The 26,249-nt window shown below is 44.6% G+C and overlaps 1 protein-coding gene across 2 annotated transcripts in view; it reads right to left on the bottom strand.

Moving 5' to 3' along the window:
- Nucleotides 1–26,249, bottom strand: part of grik2 (glutamate receptor, ionotropic, kainate 2) — a gene marked incomplete at its 3' end in the record, with an annotated part of 152,430 nt that overhangs the window by 75,663 nt on the left and 50,518 nt on the right. For both annotated transcript variants that reach the window (XM_080005174.1, XM_080005175.1), the window contains exons 4-6: nucleotides 24,488–24,669; nucleotides 22,270–22,323; nucleotides 2,794–2,967 (exon numbers count right to left, since the gene is read on the bottom strand). In XM_080005174.1, the coding sequence (XP_079861300.1) occupies nucleotides 2,794–2,967; nucleotides 22,270–22,323; nucleotides 24,488–24,669 (410 nt within the window). The remainder of the gene's footprint in view (nucleotides 1–2,793; nucleotides 2,968–22,269; nucleotides 22,324–24,487; nucleotides 24,670–26,249) is intronic.

Genomic DNA, 26,249 nt, shown 5'->3' with positions numbered 1-26,249 from the left:
TTTTGAGCCGTGGTAACAAGGCTCCAGCGGGTTGGCCGCGTGGTGTAAGTCGACGGGCGTTCTTTGAAGATGGCAAATTAGAGACTTAAAGCAACTGAGGAAATAAGGAAAGCAAATTTGCAATTTTTTCATGAGAATGTACATGAATATGAACAGAATAATAGAATAAGTATAAATTTATATATTTAAGTATTATAATTCATACACATTGTACGTATAATTTGAACAGTTTAAAGGCAAAGGGGCAGTCAATTATTTCTTTCTTTCATCAAGCAAATCCATAAAAGCCTTCCTGCTAATTTTGTTAGCATTCACGCCTAGCACCGGCTGTTGCTTGTGCTGGGTGGGACTAACGAACAGGGGCGTAGTTCATTCTGATTACCACGTTGAGGTAAGCGTCTACCCATGCAGGGCTTAATTTGTGCCGGATCCTGCCGGAACATGATCTGGGACCTACCAGGCTGGGACCCGCATGTATTTGATTGGATCCGGCACCTCTGCAAAAGCTGCGAGCTCCGACCCGCCGGATCAGCAGTCTCTTTGTGTTCTGCCACCTCCTGATTGACAAATTAAGCGCTGCTTTTACCTCCATACGGAGCCTCTCTTTGGTAAGTTTATTAAGGGCAGACGCCGGTAGCTTTACCCCTCTACTTAGCCAATGTTTCACTGTCCAACACAATCTGTAACAAATTTACATATTTCCAATATGGCGTCCAAATACTCCCAAATATTTCAATCCCTTAAATTAATTTCAGTTCAATGTTATTGCCAGTACTACTGGGCAGTAAATGTACAGCGAAAAGCGGACTTGTAACCTCCCAATAGTGCAAATGGGACAGAAAAGAAAAAAGGATAAAAAGGTGAAAAGGATAGAAACAAAATGTAAAGAATACCAATAATGAATATCAAAGTAGCAATACATAAAGTATATAACAAATAAGATATAGAAACAGTACACGTTCCTGACATATCACCTGCAGCAAGTAAGCCCCAACTCATCAGACCCCTTGAAAAGAAATTTAAAAAAACAATTTGATACAATAAAAAGACCACTTCAAAACACATTCTAAATGTTATTGCAAGCGCACGATGGGAAAACAAGAGCGAGACAAGAGACGTCGAAGGAGAAAAGCGGTCCTCGCCCGGCCCTGGAAAAAAACAAAAAAAACGAGAAAAACAGAGCGGCCATTGTGGCGCTCACCCTGGCAATCCGTCATGATCTCTGCAAGGCCCGTGAGTTACGGCACATCAGCAGTTCACTACTTAAGCACATGGGACCGTAAATACGCCGCACAAATGAAGCCGTTAATCAAACGTTTACGGAACCTTTCACCATGTCAATATGCATTAGCCGCTGACTGATTGCCATTTGTCTAATTAATCAATCCCCCACCTTCAAACTCGTATGCCATTAATTCTCTGATGAGCAGGTTCACTGCACAGTTTCCCCCCCCAAACATAAATCTTTATCCTTCGCCATGATTCAGAAATAACCGGCCAGCAAACGTCAGACCGGAGATTTGATTTCAGACAGAGTGGGATGAATGGGGGGGGTGGACGGTGAGTCGGGTGAGCGCGATGTGATGGAGGAGCCCTCTGCGGCGAAAGTCTGAATGAGCGGCTCCCGATCCATACAGATCCTCGGTATCTCTGGGAACATGCGCCCTTGACACGAGGGCACCCGAGACTCTTGTTCGCTTGTCGATAAGGTCCGGTATTCACACATGGAGGCGGCCACCGGACTTCAATGGAAAACACCATTGATTAATTTTCAAATCCCACCAAAAGGGGGGCTCTCGACATGGGAGACAGAAACAGCAGGTCTAGGTGCTGCCATCCAAGAATGATTGAAGCCGTGGATACCTCCCCACACGCGCACACGCACACGCACACACACACATACACACACACACACACACACACACCGCCCAGCATGTCCAACTGGAAGCGGATCAGTCCGTTCGTACTGCTTTCGCCTTCAAAACACTTCTTCAAATGGATAAACTTTGACTCGTTCATTTAGTGCCTACTCCTCTCCTCTTTCCTCCAGTCCTCTCTTCTTTTAAACCCCCTCCTTCCATCCTCTTTTTTCGATTCCCCTTGCCATGTCTCTGGTGGGCTGATGCTGGCGCAGTTCCCAGATAAGAGAGAGAGGGTGTGTGTCTGTGTGTGTGTGTGTGTGTGTGTGTGTGCGTGTGGCGGGAGGGAATGTTGCGGGAACAGTTATTACAAGCCATGTGTTCCAATCAGAGCGGGTTCAAATCACAGTGACAGAGCCTCCCACCCGACACACACACACACACACACACACACACACACACACACACACACACACACACACACACACACACACACACACACACACACACACACACACACACACACACACACACACACACACACACACACACACACACACACACACACACACACAACCACTGTCCTTATCACACGCTACCCTCTGGGCTCCATGAACTATAGCAACCGCCCCTCCCCTCTCTCTCTCCTGAGAATAGTAGGGAGGTTAAACACTTCTTATCTATATTATGGCAAAAAAAAAATCATTTTTGAAATACTCACTGCTTACACTGATTTATAGCGAAAACCCCTCTACACTGGGAGCGCATAAAGATCTCGGTCCAAAAAAGCGATGTTTGTACAATCCAAACGATTGCACAGATGTATGGACGGGTGGATGGACGGATGGGCTGAGTGAGGATAGGACATACCGATGGTTATCATTTGTGTATCATACGTGGGTTTGTTTGTTTTTTTTGTGCAACCGCGACTTACGGTCATGAAGCCGTCCAGTAGACCAGAGTCAGGTTTGGGAGGGGCCTGCAGTCGTTCCATGGACCATTTCTCAATGATGGAAGCCACCTGGCTGTTCTCCGTGTTCAGGATCCTGAAGCCTGTCATGTTCACGCCGCTGTAGCGGTACGGCTCCACGTCCAGCGCAAACAGATCCTGAAGAGAAGGAGAAGTCATTTGCATACATTTTGATTAAACCACACAAAGGGAGTTTAGAGGGGGCTGGAAGTTTCCGCATCACAGCGCGTCTAAGCGTAAACATAAGAATCGTAATAAAAAAAAATGGGGGTAAACAAAACGTGCAGCACCAGCGATGGAAGTTAACCCTCGCGGAGAGTAAAAATCTGGCAGGTAATGGCCGCCATATGGGGCCTCAGTGTGGCGAGGTTGTTCACTCTGTTGGGCGAATTAGGGTGTCAGCGCACGGCTCCCTCTCGCTGCCAAACACAACACTGGGAAATGAGAGAGCGCTCCCTCCGTCTGCGCCTGCCTCTGCACGTTTACACAAGTTTGCATTATTGCTTTTCATCTGCTCGGAAACATCAGTAGGATATTTAATTATCTTGCATAAAATTGGGATGCAGTGAATTGGCTGTGAAGGAAGGGAAACCAAAATAGCGTGAAATGTATTTATTTCAAAGCAAAAATTATCTCAGTTTTCCCCCAGCACTATTAGAAAGCATGGAGAGTTGAGGGGATAAAGGGAGAGAGAGAGAGAGAGAGAAAGATAGAGAGAGAGAGAGAGAGAGAGAGAGCGAGAGAGAGAGAGAGAGAGCGCACAGGAGACAGATAGAAGAGGAAGAGACGGCTTTTTGTTCCAAACTCAAACAATGCAACCGGCTTCTAAAGACAGAGCTTCAACTGAAGCACGATGTGAGTGATACCATTGACCTGACGCAAGCAGTAAGAGTCATGGGGCGTGGACGGATGGAGATGGTGTTTACATGATGAGATGGGGATGGAGATGGTGAAGGAGATATTTTCAAATGACTTTTACCCTATTTCCTCAAACAGTGGCCAGGGCCTTTATGCACCTCCGTTGCAGAGGGTACCAGGCCTTTACTAGAAGCAGGCTTGTATTAGAGGCAGGCTTTTATATCTAATTCCCTCAGTTTAATAAGTATATTTGACCATATTTGTTTTGTTGCAACCTAACTCGAGAGGGCTGGCCCCTAGGGACATCAAATATCCGAGATGAAGCACAGGAGTGAGGCGGCAGATTCCACACAAAGGAACTTTATTCTGGCAAGAACTTCCCCTTTAACTTCGTCAAGTGGTGGGTTCATTACACACACAATACATCAGTTAAACACTGGAATTATTCATGAATTGAACTAGACAACACATGGAATTATCAAACTGATAAACATTAAAGAATAACTCACTTTAGATGCACTTCACAAGCATAAGGGGACACAGGTCTGGTTGGTGACAGAGCAAACAGCAATGGTTTCTCCTCCTAGTTATAAGAGCACCAACTCAGGGCAGATTGAGTTCACTTGTGTCTAGTTGACTCCAGACAGCACAGAGTTCCTCCCAGAGTTCAACAAGGTCATGGCAGACATTAAAGACTTTTAACTTGCGAGGGCGGCATGTCCATTATACATCATCATCTTTGAGCTCAGGCAATGGAACTAGCTGTGCAATGGTCTGATTCTGCTGTTCTGACCCGACCATCTGGTCCCGGGTGTGTTTGAGTCACTCTTCCGATGGGCAAGAGAAAATGGAGAAGCTGAAGGTCCACAATCAATATAACCTTACTACTTTCAAGGTTGCTGGTGCCCGCATGCCACTGAGGCCGTATTTGCAGATTGGGAAGATAATGGCGGATGGAGCTTACCCAGGAAATGGTCTGTAAGAATTTGACTATGGTGCCAAGGTCGCTTTCCAATGAGCTCATCATTGTGGTACACCACCTGAGAAGGTGAAGCATCCGACCCATAAGGAGCATATTTGGAGTGACGGTGTCAGGGTCTGCAATGTCAGATGAAACATATCCAGGTGGTATGGAGTTCAGGATGCCTTCAACTTATACTAGAAATGTGGACAGCTTCTGGAATGGATTCGCTTCCAAGAACTACACGCAGAGCATCCTTGACTGACCAAATCTCCCTTTCCCAGATGCCAGCAGTCAATGTGGCAAAAACCAAAACCAGGAGGATTGCAGCGAAAAATGACCTGGTAATCAAGAAGCTGTTCTTGCAAACTTGGTGCCATAGTGTTGAAACCCTCATCCAGCTCTGCTTGCCCTCCAAGGCAGTTAGTGCCTTGATCTGAGAAAAGTTAATGGGACCGACCTCTCTGAGAAACAAAGTGATGGAAGGCTAAAGTGAACGCACCGTGTTGTCATGCATTTTAAGACTATGCCCCAGATTTTCTCTGTCCAATGGCCAATCTTGATTGTGGTCCAAAGCAATCAACGAGCTGACCAGAATGCTGGCTTGAAGAGATGCAGTGGTGCTGGTGGCAGATCAGCCATTTTGGGTACATCTGGAGTGGCTTGCCATCTCTGATAATGCTGGCATGAGAGCTGATGCTGCCGGATGGCTGCTCTTCCTCTCAACAACCAGTACCTCCAGCTGATTTCAAGATTCTCTCTGGCCCTGGGTGCAGTAAATGCTCATCATGATCTTTGATAAGTAGCTGAAAGTTGTGGTGGTTGGGGTCCAGGACTATGGGATGGATCATCTCTGGGTCAAGATCAGTAGCTCTCCGGAACTGTTCTCCCACATGACTCTCCCACTAGACTTCTGTCAAACTCGGGAGCCAGAGACAATAACCTGTTGTTGGATGGGATACTCTTGCCGGATTGTAGAGCAGCAAGCTCAGCTGGAAAGTTGTCCTCCTGGGCCCTTCTGAGAGGAATAGCCTTGGCTGTCATTGTGTTGTTTTTTTCCATATTACAAAAATGTAAATGTTGAAGAACCCAATCGATATACTGTAATAAAAAACAGCCTTAGGATCACTAAATACTTATAGTTTGTCACCAAAGTAAGCTTGTTTTGGTCTCGGTCTGGGACGCATTGTGTGGGCCTGATTATCTATTTGCATCTTCGGTTTCACTTGCTATTGTTCGAGAGTTTTGTTTGAAACAACTCCCATAAACAAAACGCAACACAGCGTCATTGTCAACAGACACATGAATGTTTTCGATCTATGATGAATGAAAGTTTCATGAGTTCCACAAGTTGTTTTTTTAATCTCTCAATTTATTTTCAAACTGAGCTTTGAATTACTCACCCATTGTTGAACTCGGAACAACAGCACCAACGGCGATCTCACAGTTCCTTTCATGCACACATGCAGACCAAGATAATCCTTCGATATTCAGCATGATGTCAATTCAGAATGTGAAACTGTTTTGATAAAATTACGTGATGAATTAACTTGGACTACACCGGGTCTTCGCATGGTAAATAAAAATGTTGCGCCACAACACATCAGAGGACGACCTGATGTCACTTCCCTAAAAATGTTATAAAAAAACAACAGATAAACACCAGAAGCAAGACATTTCACTTCTCCATGAAAACATTTAATCTCTGTTGTGTTATGGATTATGAGAAGAGGGTGGCAGAAGCTCTTATTTATATCGCCAAACTGGCATCACAAGGAAGCGGGCGGTGGGGTGCTCCCAGAATTCAACAATTCCCAGAATGTACTGGTGAAAGGTTTGAAAAGTGAGTGCCACTTTCTTGATACTATCATTGTTATAAAACAATAAATGCAGGAAATGTTTAGAAGTTACAGAAAAATAGAGGGGTCAGGCTTATATAGTGAGCATGAACTTAGAACGGAAAAAAGTATTAACTTGAATTATGCATTTTCCAATATTTTCATCAATTAATTATTAAAATAAATATTAACAGAAAATAAACAAAATACTGAGGGAGAGTATCATATATTTTCACATGTGATTATTTTTATACTTTACACACTTTACACACTTTATTCCACTGACAATGGCAGGTAGTCTTGTGTGGGGGTGGATGGGGGTGGAGAACAGCTATTGTTCCCACCCATACCTGCCTCTGAAGTGTGGAAAAACTTCAGGATCTTTGAGGGGCATTTTCTCTGCTTGAGGAGATTAGGTGTACCAACATCCAAATAAGCATATCTCCTTAATATATTTTTAGATTTCCATGTTTCAATGCATGACATATCATTTGAAAGCTTACAACCTGCACTTTCATAATCTTTAAAAAACTGAAAAATGACTTAGGCCTACATGAGAACCAAAACACCAGTCGCTGTCACATACCGACATGAGTCAGACTTTAGCCATCACAACACTGTGGTAGAATCACTCAAAAGGGCGGTCCTTTGGATGGGTAATGTCATTTCCATCTGGATCAAGGAAGCAAGCTGGGCACCTAAGAGGGTGGCACACAACTTGAGTCGGGGCATCAAGATCTGTTTCCTAGGCCCTACCTTAGACTCTGCCTGGATAAAGGACACAGATGCCTGCCCCAGTTGATCATTGGAGCGGAAGTAGGCAACTGAACCATAGGCTCTTTCTCATATCACAAAAGATGTGAAACTCTTGTGTGGTGTTGGAGGTATGCAGACATGATGGTATGATGAAATTTCACTCTTCCATGCCTTCCATCTATCAATCAGACTGGCAGGTTCAATTGGATCATCCCAACCCCTCTCTGCCCTCCACAGCTCCTACACCAGTCTTTTAGCCCTGGTGGTGAAGGTAAGGATGTACCCAAAAGGGTCATACTGACATGCAAGTATATGGTAGATATATTGTAGTGTGGGTGCTGCAGAGCTGGGGGTGGCTGCAACTCTGTGCTCATATCCCAACAGGTTTCTGCAACAGCTCCACGCTCATCAGGTTAATCAGTGGAGTGGGAGAGCCAATGTTCACTGGATTCGGATTGTGCAGCAAGTGGGAAGTGCTCTATTACGGCGGTGAGATTACAAGATTAATGTAGTCAGGGCACTCTCCAGGCAGTTATCCACGTAAAAAGAGTCCTCTATGGACCTGCAAATCTCCTCATTTCCTTCCTGATGTACCTCGGCATGCTGCTGTAGCGCATATATGGCCCAACAAGGGCTGCAGGTTGTGCTAAATGCCAAGAGCTGCCCCTCATAGACATAAGGGTCCTCTCCCTTTTCAAGGTTCAGTTAAACTGGAGGAGGGGATGGTCCGTGGGTAAAAGGCGTACCTGGTGAAACATGCCCTTTATGTCACCAGTCACTGCCACTGGCTGTTGCCTGAGGCGGAGTTACACTACAAATGGGGAATGTCCAAGACTTGGACCAGCCAGTAAGTTGCCATTTAAGTTCTGCCCATGATGCTGGAAAGAACCGTTGAATCCAAGACGGTGCTTATCGCTATGTTGACTGAAGGCATGGTGTGGTACAAACCACAACTCTTGAGAATCCTCAGATTCAGGATCCACTTTGACGATATAGCCAGCATCCAAGAGCCTTTCCATCTCCCCTTTATACACGTTGGTGCCCTTTATGCACCGATCTCTTGAGAGTCTTTGTTCCATATTAAATGGTAAACACAGAACAGATTGTTTTGTAGTATGAAGATAAGGGAATCTAGGATGATGGAGCAATGGAGTTGCATATGTTAGTTGTCCATCAACTTCCACTTGCCTGGTCATTGTGCTCAGGAGCTGAAGGGCATACTTGTTAAGGTTTGACCTGGTCAGTACCTTTTCATCTTGATACGGGAAGGATTCTACTAGCCACAATTTTACAACATTCCTCATCAGTTCATTTGCATCCAACGAGGAAGGGGTAGAAGTGAAAAGGCATGTTTGCCGCCTGGCAGAATGTGCAACCAGACCAGACCAGTGGGTCCTTGGATGGTCCATCCCAGAACAGTGAGGACAGCTACAGGGGCTCCTGCCAGGCCAGTGCAGATTGGCTCCATGGGCACGATCAATTGAGCATAATCGGAGTAAATGAGGTTCTAAGGCTGGACCTTGTTGAGCTAAAGCAATGACAAACCCTGTAGATGAATATAACATCGTCGTAACACTTCAAGTGGACAAGAATGATCAGCTAAACTCAGGTCTTTAGCAGTAAAGGTATTGTGCACTTGGTAACTGGAGGACTGATCTCCTCATGGAGATATTCGGAAGGTCATGGAGGATACATGAACATGCAAAACACCCTGTCTGACTGTTTGGAGTCTTCAGGGTGACCCTCCAGACCAAGAAATTTGGCTGCAGCAGATAAGATGATGGACCGCTCTGATCCATTATCGAGAATAGCATGTTTCCAACGGTTTGTCGTTCTCATGGAGGACAATTGGAACTACCTTTAAGATGACATTAGGGGATCTGTTTGGGTGATTAAGGAGAGTTGGAGTTGGTGATGGTATACTGATCATCATGCAAGTGCTCTTTACTGCTGGCATGCGGTCATGTTAGATGGTTAAATGAATATTCTTATAGATAGATGGTTGGGATGGTCGAATCCTCTTTACATCCCTCTTGTCTTTGTCAGACAGATTTGCAATGGTCCCAGCATGGGCTTTTACCTGCAGCCAAGTTGAGAGGTCTAGCAGTGTGTACATAAAAGTAGTGTTTAGAATAGGGATGTGACGGTAGGAAATTGTCACAGTATCATAATCGTACTACTCAATATCACGATTTTCCGTATATCATTGCCTCAGGTTTTATGTCTCTGTCTGCATATACTGTAAATATATAGATGTTTAGAATATTTTTGATATTTTGGAGAGGGCTTTTGAAGATTCAAGATTCCTTTGAGTGTAGCTTTTGTTTGCACTTAATGGGCCATCGTTGTATGATCCCAACAGGTCACACAGAGCCCAAACATATGCAAACACAACTCAACTGTCGAAAAATTGAGTGAATGGAGAAATCAGCCCTCTTTCACTGAGAGCTGAAAATCCCCTCGATGGAGGATGGGAGTTCAAAAGTGTGGCAGTAGTCTACTCAAGGGGTTCTCAAACTTTTTGGCTGGCAACCCCTAAAAGAAAGTCCAGATAAGTAAAAAAATACTTTTATTTCATTTAATAATTTTAGTGTAATGGCAACTGTCCAGCCTGCAGACAAACAATCCTCTGGGTTACTTTATCAATGCATTGATATTACTTTGTTCCAATAAGTAACCAGTATCATGTTCGATTTTGCAAACCAAATTTCATGAAAATCGGTTCAGAATTATGCGAGATACAGTCGTATTAAGACCTATAGTTTATTTGTTCCGACTCAGGGAATAATATGTTACGATGTTGCACTTGCACCTTGGTTCACACTCTAACGCCTAAAAGCGGCCCAAAAGTTCTAAACAAACGCCACACCCTTGCAAACTGTCTTGTGATTGGTCAAAATTCCGGAAACCACTCAGCTACGTCCTGTGTCTGTTCCTCCACTGCGTTCCTCTCTCCTCGAGCCTTTGTATAGATTATTTCTTTTAACACGTATAACGTCGTTTTTAACTACTTTTAAAGCCCAAAGCCGTGTATATAAGCAGACTTTGCAACTCTGGCGTGTACCTGCTGCTGCGAACGTTATGACATAAGACATTACAATAATACATTTGGCTCATAATATAAAATTATTATAACCACATTATAAAAAAAATGGTACTAAAATAAAAAAAAATAAACATAATAAATATAAAGCAACTTATGCATTCTAATGATGTAAACCAAAATTAACAAACCAGACCACTTGACCTCCTGCCTCAATATGCATTAGGAGACACGGCTGTTCCATACAATATGAAGGCCCGGCACCAGGATGAAGTGACAGCGGGGGCAGTTAAATATGGTATAACTATTTATATAGTTAAACAGTATGTTATCATCCTGCTGTGCCTATTTCTGCTTTTTGTCATCCTGATTTTATCGGGGGAAAAAAAGAGAAGAGAATAACTCCTTCCCAGACATACATTTTTGTAATCACGACAGAAGAATAACAGAACATATATAGTGTTTTAATTAGTTGAATATTCCAGGATGAATTAATTTATTTAGCCGCGAGGAAAAAGAAGAGAAAGTCAAGATGAGCACGAACCAAATGTTTTCAGGTGATTAACCATCCTCTAACCTTTATATGGACAAAAGTATTTTTGTCTGGGATCATCACAGAGCCAGCAACAAACAAGTCACTATTTCTGACGGCAGCCGTGAGAATATAAGAAGGTCACACATTTCGGTGGTAACATTACGGCAAATACCGGAATAGATGGGGCAAGTAGGAGTCTGGAAGAAGTCACCCGGTGCGGCCCCGATCCTCACCCCGGAGCAGCAGCGACAGACGGAGCAGCAGCGACAGACAGACAAAGTTCATTCACTCACGCGTACAAAGAGGATGTATGTGGACGTAGCACGCAAATTAAAACAAATTTGCCTATGTAATAATCCTGAAATAAACAAACAAGGCAATAAATATATAACCATATAAATGACGAAATCAGGAAACATCTGTACATGGGACCCACACTTCATCTCACACCTGTTGTCTCCCTCCAGAGATTTCAGTAAGCCAATCAGGGGTATTGAGAATGCTGCTTATCTCACTTTGGATCAACTGATGAGGCTAGCCATACTTAGCCTCCAGTCCCCTCATGGCTATGGAATATGGCTGGTTATCATAGATGTAAGCTCTGGCTAGCTTCTAAGCACTTGGGTGTTTGAGATGGTCCAGAAGGAGCTGATACTTGTATTGCTCAAAGAGATGTGTCTGGTTACCAAGCAGATTATTAAAGGCCATCTTCTTTAAGAGGAAGTAACTTTCCTTTCCGACCCAAAGTAAGGCGGGGTTTGGGTATGCCATAAGTAGATGCAACAAGAAGCTCTATTAAGTTAGGTTGGATCATTAGTTGTTGAGGGAGTGGCTGTTGCTGGTATAGTGCCTGAGAGGCTTTTGCCACATACTGTAAGTTGATACCGAAGGGTGGTGACTTTGGGTGATGATCCGGTGGGAGGCAGAGGGCAGCCTGTGGTCTGGTTGGGTGAATGATGGACCATGAAAGTGATATGCAGCTGGATGGACCTCAGCAGCATCAGGTTGGAAGTAGGATGTACCTAAGGATGACGGTGAATGCTGATTGCCCAGTGATATAGTGCAGCTCTCTTTCACTCTGCAGCTCCGGACGAATTTCACCTGCAGAGTGCACATCCTTTCCAGGTGATGGGAGAAGCTGTCTAGCCATAGAGGAACCTCCTTCAGCGCCATTTATGGATGATCCATTGGTGTTATCTCCGTTCTGCTCAATATCTGTTTTCTCTTCCTGAAGCAAAGAAGATATTAGTTTTGCTTCTTCATATTCCCTTCCCACCTGCCTAAGATTCCTAGCTCTTGACAGCTTGGTTGTCAAAGCCTCTCGGGACTGGGGAGCCTCCCAAGCCTGGTCATCAAATGTCCTGTAAAAAGTTTCTGCCTGTTCTTCCTCCTGCTGCTGTTTATAGAGCTCATCCAGTTAAATACCTTTAAGTTTCTCCTCCAGCTTACAGTAGCTGTTTGGACAGTGTCCAAAGCCTCTTTCAGGAGCAGATTAGATCCTCTGCTCCGCAAAGAGGAGGAGGAGGAGCTATGCCTGGAACTCCTCTCCTCTGGTCTGTCTCTTCCAGTTAGTGAGTGGGCAGGCTGCCCTCTGCCTTTATGTTGCCACCCTGATAAATCTGTTATATAGTCCTTTAAGTAGGCAGGGGCTCATCTCTACCTTCCTCTCCCACGGCCTAATGGTGTTGTCTTAGGTCCGGCCCCTATGAAGTCACTATGGCTCCTCCAAGTTGGGAGTGTACAGTGGGCCAGTAGATCCAGGCACAGTATTATTAGGTCCACAGGCTAAGGTTATCCTCACTCATTTTTGTTGGAATGTCACTTTTTCCGGCTCGAAGGACCATTGTTTTAGGCGTAACCTAATTGGAGAGCACTCCCAAGAGAGGGAGATATAGGGACATCAAATATCTGACGTGAGGCACCGGAATTAGGGAGAGCAAGGCGGCAGCTTCCACACAAAGGAACTTTATTCCGGCATAAACCTCCGCTTTAACTTCTCAAGTGGTGGGTCTGTATTCATTACACAAAGAATACATCAGTTAAACACTGGAATTATTCATAAATGTAACAAAACACATGGCATTATCAAACTGATAAACAAAGAATAACTCACTTTAGATGCACTTCACAAGCATAAGGGGACACGGGTCTGGTTGGTGGGAGAGCAAACACAGCAATGGTTTCTCCTCCTAGTTATAAGAGCACCAACTCATGGCAGATTGAGTTCAGCTGTGTCTAGTTGACTCCAGACAGCACAGAACTCCTGCCAGAGCTCAACAGAGTCATGGCAGACATGAAAGGCTTTTAACAATATTTTAGTATGAATTTTAATTCAAACTTCAGCCTGGATGCCATGCCATGCAAACACATGTATGGTGAAAAAAGAGAGCGCTAGTAGCTACCCGTTTTCCGAGTTTGCCTTGAATGCACCACTTCCTGCTTGGAGTGCTGGAGAGCGAGAGCAGTAAGAGTAGTGCGGGGTAAATTAAATACCGTACAATAAAAACACACTTTTTTTATTTGCTCTATTTGGGAGCGGAGCTCCGCACCAGAACAAGATCCGGTTTTCATTTGACTACCGGTTTATATTTGAGGAAATACGGTATTTACTTTTACTTATATAATCCATACGCTTAATATAATATTCTTAAACAGTATGCTTTATACAGATGCAGCCGCCTAGAATTGCAGGATGGTCCATGACAGGCTTGTGACAGGTCCGTGCTTTTCTGAATAGATGTATGTAGCTAGCAGCTGGCGAGGGGCAGCAATTCTGAGTGGCTGGTAGTGTATAAGCAATATATACTACTCACAAAAAGTTAGGGATATTTGGCTTTCGGGTGAAATTTATGGAAAATGTAAAAAGTTCACGCTACAGTGATATTATATCATGAAAGTAGGGCATTTAAGTACAAGCATGCAATGGTGATTTCCTCATCTCAAACAATTGATTGAAACAAAAGCCAACAACAGTGGTGGGTTTACCACAACAAAAAATGTCTCAATAACTTGTCATGTGCCCTTGAGGATCAATTACAGCTTGACAACGACGTCTCATGCTGTTCACAAGTCGACTTATTGTCTGCTGAGGCCTGGCCCCCCACTCTTCTGGAAGGGCGGCCCTCAGGTCATTGAGGTTCTGGGGTACAGAGTTACGAGCCTCTACACGGCGACTCAGCTGATCCCATAGGTTTTCTATGGGATTCAGGCCTGGAGAAAGTGCAGGCCACTCCATTTGAGGTGCCCCAGTCTCCAGCAGCCGTTCCCTAATGATGTCACCTCCATGAGCTGGAGCATTGGCGTCCATGAAGATGAAATGATGCCTGTGTTGTTCATGCAGGGGCACAATGAATGGATGAATGATGTTATTCAGGTAGTATGGGCTTGTCACTGTACCATTCACAAAGTGTAGGGCAGTTCTATATTGACTAGACACACCTGCCCACACTGTAACACCACCACCACCAAAGGCTCGTCTGGTGACAACAGTGGCTGATGCATAGCGCTCTCCTTGACGTCTCCGACATCGTTGACGGCCATCATTTCTGCTCAACGTGAATCGACTTTCATCAGAGAACAGCACTGAGGCCACCGGTCCCTCTTCCAGCGTCAATGCTCCCTGGCCCGTGCAAGATGATGATGCCTGTGCCTGGTGGTGTGGTCAGGTATCCTTGCAGGTCGTCTAGCACGCAGACCACGCTGATGTCAATGGTTTTGAATGGTCTGTCGTGACACTTGGGTGCTTCTCACCTCCCTTAAATGTGCCTGCAGTTGAGTGGCATCATCATCTGGTTCCGCAGGGCACTGTTCACAATGAAGCGCTCATCAGTGTGGGATGTGGCCAAAGCACGTCCACTTCTATGCCTTACTGTGACTCTTCCAGTCTCTCTGTATCTCTGTTGCAAGCTGCTGATGACACTCTGTGACTCTCTAAGCTCAGTGGCCACTTCCCTCTGAGAACATCCTGTTTGAAGCCTCGCAACGGCGAGGTACTGTTGATCAGTTGTTAGGTGTCGTCTTGGTCTCATGATGTCAAAATGTGAACAGCATGATGAAGAGGACTGTTTAAATACCAATTCTAATTGAACCAGGACATTTGTTTTTCAATTCATGGCTCAAACACCTGTTTTGAATTTCGCCGTTCAGCTCCTTGTTAGAGAACAGCAAGTTGTGCAAAAAGTACTGAAGTACTGTTACGATAGTGGATTCAACAGACCACAGTTCCACTTCAGCAGCAGCCATCTTGGTGCGTCAGTGGCTCTCCTCTGCATCGTCATGGTATCAAACCCGCCCCATAATAGATAAACAATTGTGATTGGCACGACCCTGGCGGGGTTGGGTGGAAACCGGTTTGAATGGGAGGGTGGCAAGACTTAAACTTTGCCAGAGCAATGAAACATGAGCTGCAGATCCGTCTGGTTCCCAGGCTAACTTTTAGCACCGAAGTTGTGGGAAACACCCAGATATCTCTCTCTCCCTCTCCCTCTGACACACCTTCATGTTCAGTTATACGACTCTGCTGAAACAACGAGCACTTTCTATTCCTCTGGTGTGTGCTGCGGGGTGCACGTGGATATACAGGTACCCCTCACTTAACCACTGAGTTCCCTTCCTAGGAACAGGTGGTTAAGCGAACTGGTTGATATGCGAGGACCCGTGTTATTTCATGCTAAGGGGAGCGCGGCCATTGTGAACGCTAGTGTAGTGAATACTGACAGACTGCGGGAATGAGACTGATAGCGGGGATGAGATGAGATGTATATAGGGAACATAGAATATAAAGGGTGATGTGCGATGAGGTGCTTGACACTAAGACGCCGCGGTATTGTACGCAGCGTACAATACCAACTGGTTGGAGAGCTGGTCGTAAGTCTGAACGGTCATAAAACAGGTAGTTTGTTAAGTGAGTATTTAATAACAGCTGAGTAAGATACCCAGCTGTTATTAAAAAGCTATTTAAAGACATTTAAAGAGTCGTTACTTTGACTTATTTCTTTCGATTCATCCATGATCTCAGCCTAGCCCAGATGAAACCTTCCACAATTTGACAAGCCAGCCACGAGAGGGCACTCCCGATCCGATTTGAGGTGTCTCTGTTCGACTAAAAGTATCCACCAAACCGTCCGACTAGATCAAGGTAAGCAGTTGCTTATTTCTCTAAAAGACTGCATTAGTGTTGGATGTTTTGTGTCGAACAGTGGTATATTACTCTGGGGAAGGGTCAACCCACTATGTTTATAGGCTGAAAATTGTTTTAATCCTCGAAAAAATAATGATAAAATTATTATGGATGAGTAGAGACCAAATTAAAAGTACGACTAAGACAGGGGATCGGCCCGTTTGCACTCCTTGCCAGCGTGTTTGTGCTGAGGCCTGTTTGTGCCTAAAGTTATTAAAAAATGCACCAGGCAAAAAAGAAGGAGCGCTCTGTGCCCTCTTATAAAGATGAAAAAAGGATAACAAGGCCCATTCTTTATCATTTTTTCACAAGATGTAATCACAACTTGATACTGAATCAAGTAACTATCGATATACGGTATAAAACTTGATGCCAAATTTTAAGCTTTAATTTAGCAATACTGAGTATTAATTAATAACAAATAATTATGATATACACAATTAAATAAATAATTATTATAATCATAATTATTTAAAAGGTCTGAAGTAATTTGGAAATAACAGAAGAGACAAAGTCTGCACGCGTGGAAAATAATCAGATTGACCAATTTGTGTTTTTCTTTTTCGGCGATTTTTTCCCGACTAATGGGAGCTTTAGGTTAAAGCTTAAAAATAAAAGTCGTAATGGCACTCATCAGATGATTAATGTCCCCTCCCTCTGTGCAGCCAGGGGCCCAGGAATTTCAGCTGCAGCCCCCAGCCTTTAACGGCAAAGCCCAGCAACTCCCACCCCCACCCTTATCCCTTCATCTAATCTGTGTTCTCCCAGTCGCAACCCCCAACTAGGACACGGACAGTGGTGTAGTGCAGGGTATACACAGGGACCTGCTACTTTTTCAGTTGGTGTTGCATATACCCACTTATAAATCCCCTCTGATGCGCATCATTCAGTAGTGTCCTCAATAGACAAATCCTGAGAGACAGTCCGAGCACATATTCCCTTAAACACACCCACTAAAGGGATTATCTTCACATAAACAGTGGCTAATTATGTAGTTGTCTTACCCTATAGTCTGTGAGCCAGTATTGATTGATTGCTCTTCTGTGGCTAATGTTAATTCCATAATGATCCTTGTGTGGCGAAATGCATGTGAGTATATTGATGTGGAGACCTTGACTAAATTTAGATACATCATGTTGGGTTCCAGCATTTTATTTCATGAAGCGGCAGTGGAACCAAATTGTAAACTGTGAAATAAAAATGAGATTTATATATGACTGCGTCAACTCTCTGGAAACGTTGTAGCGTCAGCAAACCCGGCAGTGATTACGTCAATTCTTTCAATGCACTTTACTGTGGTAGACCTCTGCTCCTCATTCTTCTATATTGATGGCTGCATCGTACATGATCAGTTTAACCCCAGGGTTTCACCGAGTTACTACACAAGTTACTACAGTGTATTATACTGTATGCAACAGAGTATGACCCGAAGGACATTCCTATCTGACTGGTAACCCGTTGAATGACACTCTACTCCTGCAAGGCCGAGAAGGTCTGTAAAGACCTTGTCTACAAAGATCCAGTTCGGTGAAAACCAGGTCGATAATAACCTGGGACATTTTTTGAACAATGAACAATAGCTCTGATGTTTGATAGAAAAAGCAAGCACCAACTTCTGCAGCTCCTCCACCAATGGAACACGAAGTGTTTGGTTTCTAAGTGTTGCCAAACTATTACAGGGTATAACAAACTATGCTGTTCTGGACCTTCCATTCTGTGATGTCACTGCATCACACAATCCCAACGGACTGAAGGGCTCCGACGGGCGTATCCACAAAGCGATTGAGTGGCTTTTGCGGCCGCTAAACCACCGCAAATAACAGAAGAAGCGAGCATCTAATTCACAAAGCATCCACAAGGGTTGAAATGCACCGCTGGCTGCGCTGCTCCTTAAACAGCATCTTGGTGCACCGGTGCTACAATATTTGCACGTTTTTAAATTAGGTAATATGCATGCATGTGGCCCCATTCTGTGGAAATGAGCCTCGTTGAAAATTGCGTCCAATTCATAATTCGCTAATAGCCACACGCACATAGAGTGAAGTTAATACCGTCTGCAGAGACCTGGTGGTAACTGCGCGAGACCAAAAAAAAGGTTCCACTGCGTGATCGCTTTCAGAGAGCTGGTGCAACTGAAGCGCATTTCTAAGTGGTGTCAGGCCCAGACTTTCCAGTGACCTATAAATTATATTTTGACATTATTATTATCATCATCATTATTATTATAATTCTTATTATAATTATTATTATAATATCTTATTATAAATCCGTAGGTTGCGGGACTCGCAGCAGTCCGGTCGTTTTGAAAACGCACTCCAAAAGCAACTTGTTGAAACTGTGAATACATTTTTGTACAAATACGGTGTCACAACCGTTGACAAACACGGTTCTATAATTCCTGCGAAACTCAAAAGAGATCAAAAAAACAGTTAAAAGGGAATAGTGATAAAGTGGTCAAAACTGGCATTGAACCACAGATGGCCTCAAACCTGCAGGACCATGGACAGCTCCGCAGGCCACGGCCTTTCCCGTGCAGCGGCCCAGAACTCGATAGAGTAAAATATGATAAATCAAATGTCATCAATTCTACACTGTAATATTAAGATTCAGTGACAACTAGAATTTCTTATGTAAAAAAAAATATATATATATATATATATATATAAATTATAGATTTACTCTTACTATTTAAATATTTTACAGTCACAAAATGCAACACAAAATGCATTTTGGGGTTGTAAACGAGTTTGGGATGTTAGATTATGTCCATTTATTAAAGGTTCGGTAACACAAATTGAACATGAGATAACGGATGGTTGATCAATTGTTATTGATCAACGAGTTAGTCCGCATAAACTAAAAGAAAATAAACAAATGAGGAATACTGTTAAACACTAAACTTTTAAATGTACTTGTTATGTGAATCACATAACCTCTTTTCTTACATAACCTCTCTTTTCCAAACCTCTCTAGTTGCTTAAGTTGTGAATAATTTTGTCTACTGTCTGCTATGTTTCAGAAATAGTGCTGATGATGGAACGAGCACAGGAGATTAGAGGTGATGGCTGTGGTGTTGTGAATGGTTTCAGAGGGTGTTTGAGAGGACACATGGTCATCTCTCAAAAATGGGGGGATGAAGGCTAAAGATCATTCGGCTGAATAATTTGTTTTGATTTCCTTCAATCTATGTCAGTGGATTTTGGATGCATCTCTGTAATAATTAACTGTGATAACTGTGGAAGTGATGTAATTGTGTGATCTTGAAAGACCTTTGCAATGTAAGCCGGACAATATTGTGACAGAGATTTAAAAAGGTTCACAGCAAAATGTGAAAGACGAAGAGGACACCACGCAGGTGCAACACATGGTCGCCAGACCAACGTGACTGGGCTCGGGGCAGCCCTACCTGTCCCACTCGAAGGACCACTACACAGCCTCCGACCAAGAGCCTGGCTGGTAATCTGTGACTTCTGGAGAAAAAAGCTAGAACTCGGCCCGATCCCTGGGCCCGCTCCAAACCCACCGCACCACCGCGGCAGCAGTTAAGGTAGCGAAATGATCAACGACGCCCTGACGGCGTCTATTTGATTACCTTCCTCTTCGCCATCGCCATTGTCCTGCTCATCGGCCCAACCCTGGAGCACCGTCCAGCGGCGGGACTTAAATAACGCACTGCACCCAGAATACGTTTGCGATGTTTCCAGTGTCTAATCGTTGCTTTTATCATGTCAGACTTAAGGTGTTTGTTCCATTATAACCAATGCTCAAATGCTTTGACACTGATGATTCTTCTATTCCTATCATGTTGTATTATACCTATTTTCAAAGCTTTGGTGAGCGGGTTGGTCTCCACAAAGATGGGACAATATATGAAAATAGATACAAATGAAATCAATGATAGGTGAACTATGGCTTCCCATTTCCATTTTTAGTGGTGCTTCAACAATAATCGATTAATCATTAGGTCGCTTGTAATTGTTTTGCTTGTAAACGTTTTTTTCAGTTGTCTTGCTGAGGAAGGGGAGATTGGAGATTTCCACCATTTACGCTCAGCCACCCTGCCCTCTGTTTTATACCTTCTGCCCATTTGAATGTTTTGGGTTTGTTTCTTTTTTTGTTTTGTTTTCAACAATGCATTTAAATGTTTTGAGCTAAGTGACCAATGGAGTCACACTTTTGTAAGACTGAGTGAGTCTTAAAGGGGGGAATGAAGGAGATATTTTCTAATGACTTTTATCAACTTTTACTTATATACAGGTACTCCTCACTATTCAGTTTCAGTATCGTTCCCGCAGTCTGTCAGTATCTACTACACTAGCGTTGGCACCAATTCACTTAACCACCTGGTCCTAGGAACGGAACTCGGTCATTAAGTGAGGAGTACCCTGAATCCATACGCTTCATATAATATTCCAATATGCTTTATAAAATGTATATATTGTATGTTTGTGTTCATATGCTCCCTCCTCAATGTCTTTCTGAACCAGGCATTGCTGGGCTTCTTCTCTCACCAGATGTCTATTCTTTGTGGCTGTGACTTTTGTCTGTCAGATAGCAGAACATTATGGAGAGGAATCACACACATTCTCTGACACGCACCCGTACATGACCCTGAAACCATGAACCCTTTGTATTCTTCTGGTGGGAAGGAAAAAACCCAGCTGTTATCAAATTAACTTAAAGCTTGAAGCGTCATTACTTTGACTTGTTTCTCTCCATTCTTCCGTGATCTCAGCAGAGCCCGGATCAAATCTGTGTTTACAAGTGTGCGCATGTGCACACTCTAACTCAATATGTGCATTTCTGAGTTAGAGTGTGTGTGCATGTGCCTGTGCATAACTGTGTGTTTATGAATAGGTAACTGTGTGTGTGTGTGTGTGTGTGTGTGTGCGGGTGTGTGCGTGTGTGCGATTGTGCGTGTGTGTAAATGCATATGTATGTCTTTGTAAACACGTGTATCAGTTTCCGTATTTGTGTATGTAGATATGTGCAGTCCTGTGTCTGTATGTGAGAGAGGAAGAAAGAGAGAGAGAGAGAGAGAGAGAGAGAGAGAGAGAGAGAGAGAGAGAGAGAGAGAGAGAGCAACTCCAGTTGCAAAGCCAATGCGCGTCAGAGGAGCTGGGCACTGCTGTCCTCTCTCTTTCAGCAGTAGAATGAGAGCTGACACGCTCTTCTCACGTCCAATTTGAGCTCCTCCAGGAGAAGCCGAGCGGCTGTCCCTCATGCATCTATTTGGCTGAACCGTGTGGGGGGCTGTGCTACCTGGTGAAACACTCTCATTCTGAAGCAGAATGAGGGACATGCTCACTAAAAGAGGTTTCTCCCCGCGTGATCCTTTCAGTAAGAAGGATTAAGACTTTCTTTGTGACTTAGATGTTCATTGTTGCATTGCGGCCAATTGGATTTGCTTATTTCTGCTTTAATTTAAGTATACATGCTCTTTTTCTGTGGGCAACATTTTGGCACACAAAGGGCAATATCTCCTGCACAGCTGGTGGAAACCATCCACAAAGTGAGAGCACAACTGTCGGGACCGAGCCTGTGATTTTGCTATATCTCTCGTGTATGTGGCTTAAAACTATGGGAGGAGTTGCACAGCCAAATCTGGCTACGCTAACAATAAAATGTGCAATAATAGTAAGCCAGCACTCAGCAATGAAAAAAAATGGACAGAGAAAGGGAATACATTTTATGTTTAGGGTAAATGTAAGGTGTGTGTGTGTGTGTGTGTGTGTGTGTGTGTGTGTGTGTGTGTGTGTGTGTGTGTGTGTGTGTGTGTGTGTGTGTGTGTGTGTGTGTGTGTGTGTGTGTGTGTGTGTGTGTGTGTGTGTGTGTGTGTGAGATATAAAGGCTATTCAGATGAAACAAGATCAAAAACAACTTTTTCCTCCATCCATCCATCCATTCATAAACTCACCCAAATGACAGAGAAGCACTCGCTCTGCTAAATGCTATGTGCTCTGCCTATGATGGACTGTGGAACTCACTATAAAATAAAATGAAACTCCATGATGATGTAAATGGCAATACAATTCCAGCAGATTTGTTTGTGTATTTTTATTATAAAGTGTTTATAATAATAATAATAATACACAAAGAATCTGCTATAGAATTCCAAAAGTCAACATAAGACATAGGATGAGGCACAAAGAGGTAACAAAAGGAGGGCTGAGAAGAAGCAACGCCTCATTTCTTCGAACGGCAACAAGTATTGAAAGTGGACATGGAGATGAGAGCGAGGTCTGGTAACAAAACGACTCCTGAACTTACCAGTGTGGTGAATATATAGTGGTAATACTCCGTCATCATCCCCATGGCAAGAGCCTATGAGAGAGATAGCGAGAGGGGTGGAAAGGAAAAGAGAGATGAGGGGAGTAAAAGATTTGTAATTGAAAGGAGCTTGAAATAAAATGGACAGCGAAAGGGAATACATTTTCTGTTCATGGCAAATGTAACGTACGTGTGTGTGTGTGTGTGTGTGTGTGTGTGTGTGTGATATAAAGGCTATTCCGATGAAACAAGATCAAAAACAACAACTTTCTCCTCCATCCATCCATCCATTCATAAATTCACCCAAATGACAGAGAAGCACGCCTATGATGTACTGTGGAACTCACTATAAAATAAAATGAAACCTCATATGATGTCATATTTTTTTTAATATTGGATTCAAACCTCCTTTGTATGGGCTAGTAAATGGCAATACAATTCCAATAAATCCGAACACACAGGTGTGCTATTTGCCACCAAAACGATCGATCCATATCATAGTCTAGAGTCATCGTGGCCATGTGACAATGAAAAGGTTAACACTGACTGGATAATGCGACGGCAAAAAACAAAGCCCAGAATTTGAGCTCCCTTCTCCGGATCTCCCAGCTCTGAGTTCCGCCTCCGGGTTCCGCCTTTGAAGCTCAGGGTATCGATCTAGAAAAGCATATTCAGCTCTCTAGGCTCCATGTTTGGCCTTTGTCATTCACCTGCGTGACTCTGTCAACCTCACAGACGTTGCCGTGATACGACCTGTTATGGAAGGTGAATGAGACGCGGACCACGTCATTTTAACATCGCTGACAAAGATGGTAATTCCACTGATAAAATAGGCATCAGACATCCACCCTGTAGAGTAAAAAGGGGCCTGTGTGGCTGTGTGGGGACGGCGAGTTTTTGGATCCGGATTCCCAGCTGTGATTGTGTCATCGTCCATTGTGTGTGTGTGGGGGGGGGGGGGGTGCGTGTGGTTGGCCGGCTGCCTGCCACCCCTATTTAAGCACTATAGTGTTGTTGTCAGAACCAGCTGTGCTGGGGGCGAGTGGGTGAAACCTCGCCCACCGTTCCCTGGGGCGGCTTGAGCCGTTATGAATCACAGATCACGATCGTCCCGGGCAAATGGAGAGGACAGTTAAACAGGGAAGGGAGGCTAAATGGCACCCGGCGGTTAGCAAAGGGCTTCTGTCAGAGCACAGGTGGGAGGCCAGATTGGAATCTGAGGACCCACCTATCGACGAGACGGCTCTGATCGTTGTTCTCGCAGGAACCCGACGTTACGTTAAACCGTCGGCGTAGGAAACCTGTGTTAAACCTGTGTTCACTCGTCCAATTTGACCTATTCCAATGCACGATCATAAGCCATCAAATTGGCCTGGATCGGAAGCAAGTGTCGCGTCGGAGAAAATATGGAGATGTTTCCCGTTGTTTCTGTCGAGGGCTTGTGGGGGGGGGGGCGTACTGAAGTGTTTCCATCGATGGGACGAGGCATATTTTAAAATCCCTTAACCGAGCGGCGTCTCACCCGCTGAGAATAATATCAGAGCAGAGCAGTCTGGTCCTTCATTACCTCCCATTAGCAGGGTGTCTCTCTGACATTACTAATGATGGGAGTCCTTGACCTTCCTCAGCAATTCGACACTCCGCCATTGATTAAAAACCCTGGGAGAGGGACAGATCGCCGGGCCGAATCATGTTGTCTTTAATATTTGATGAATTCCCCAAAGCAGGCGGAATATGAAGGCTTTTTTAATGGAGTCACTGTGCTCCGTTCTTACACCCGATGACATCATGTGACAGTTTAGATCGCGAGCCGCTCGAAAAGCCTCTCGCCTCCAAATCATACATGCCGCTTGCAAACTGCTCCCTAATGCGAAGCCAAATGCGAGTTAAACTCCTCCGTGCACACAAAACCTACACGCGCACATACAAATACACACAGAGACACAAACACAAATACACACACACAGATGGGCCATATTTAAATGACATTGGAGTACACAATGACACACAGTACACAATTACTTTGGAGTATAGTAGAATTTGAATTTGACCAGAGTGAGTAAATACATTTGTAATTCATAAAAATACTTTTGAGGTTATTTGATTGAATATTAAAGAAAAGTGAAATGGTTTGGATTTAGAAATGATTTGGATAGATTGAATGGCCGTGTGTTTTCGTATCGAGATAAACCTGCAGGCGCGCACGCAGGAAACCTACCTGCTTGAGGATTCCGGCAGCCATCTCATGGCCGCAGTCGAAGATGATGTGAAACTCCTTCCCCCTCTTCATCTCCTTCAACAGTGGCTTGGCATCCTTTGTGTCCACTGGCAACTGACGAATCTTTAACCGGATGTTGTAGCGCGACGGCGCCTTGATGAGCTCCTGCAGGCGAATCAGCCCTGTGGGGGGACGACAGAGGGGTGGAGAGGGGGAGGGAGGGAGGGAGGGGGGACACGATTCTAAATGTTTCCAGACATTATGCAATCTGTTGAGACCTATCGACTCCGGCTCCTTTGGGGACAAGTTTCAATTTTTCGCTCAAATAAAGAAATTACATATCTCCGTGAAGGTAACAACCGCTCTGCGTTCATTGGTAGGACTTTAATTAGAGGGACGATAAGGAAGCTGCAGGACGATGTGTCGCCCGTTATTTCATTTCTAATGAACGGCATTTATCCTTTTCGCCTCCCTCCACCTCCCCCTAACCTCTCTCTCTCCTTCTCTTCTCCTCCTTGCCCGTGAAGCGAGGGGTTCCTTTCTTTCTTTCCCCCTCTCTGTGTCTTGCTCATATTCTTCGTCAATTTTATTTTCATCCCTCTCAGTCATTCAGCCTCACCAGGGATTGGACCTTGGACCTTGACTCTGCCCTGCGTGCGCTTTCGCCTCTGTGTGAGAAACAGAGGAATAGAGACGTATATCAAGTTGTGCCCCGCTGTTCATCAGTCATCATGGATCTCATTGATTCAGCGCTCGCGTTCGATCCCTTCTCCTCCTCCAAAGGCCAATCAGTGTTGCGTGCAGGACGCGGAGCCGAGCGGAGCCCGGCGCGGGAATTGAACGGGATCCTCAAGCAATGTGCAAAAAGAAGCGTCTTAATTCTGATAGATGCGCTGGTATTCAGAGAAATTGTTCTTTTCTCCTCCGAGACTTCAATACCGCGATCAATCGGCCGCTGTGGCGTAGCGAGGCCTGGCCGTACAGCAAAACCCTTCTGTTTCTCCTGGGAGTCCCCAGCCGTTAGGTCCAAGTTATTATTCCTCCACTCCCCGTTTCTGGACTAGAGTGCTCCGGACCGCTGGGATTTATTTAATGAGCCCGCGCTTGGTCTTCCTTAAGTCAAAACACCCTGTCACACCATCGCTGATGATACTTTCCAGTATTAACCAGTTGTAGTCCTGCAGTGTTGCTTTGCCCATAATGACGGCACCCTCAGATAATGCCATGGACACACCACACCACTTTCAAAGGCGTCAGATCGCCGTGCTGTTCACGCTACACAACTTTCTGTCTCGCGATCGGGAATCTTGAAGTCCTTGCGGTTTCACGCGACATGACAGATCGGCGACAGCGGGCCACGCGTCACAAGATCTTGCACCGGGGAGGAATCCACGGCCAATCTTCCTGGTCTCCAAGCGACGTTTTGTGTCACAAAAACGCGCGGGAGAAGTGACACCGGGAAATGACGCGACACCATGCACGGGACAGGGTGCGCCCCCGTCTCTCCGTCTCTCCTTCTCGACTCCTCCTCTCCCCCTCACTCCGGGTCTGCTCTCATTGGCTGTAGCTCGTTGTGTCACTCCTCACCGGAGCGTCACTCACCGGAGCCCCACACGACCAGATATTAAGGTTGCTTGATGTCTCACAGGTGCCTGCAAGCCATCGGCGCTGTGAGCAGTTCACACCACATGCTCGTCGCTCTTTGCGCTATTATTTGCCTCCGGTCTGGGGCTTTGCTCGGCGATTTCCAGAAACCTGTCGG

This window comes from Zeus faber, assembly GCF_960531495.2.
Source record: "Zeus faber genome assembly, chromosome: 8".
Classification (NCBI taxonomy): domain Eukaryota; kingdom Metazoa; phylum Chordata; class Actinopteri; order Zeiformes; family Zeidae; genus Zeus; species Zeus faber.
Note: the sequence above shows the minus strand (reverse complement) of the source record. Positions and strands in the feature narration are given on the sequence as shown.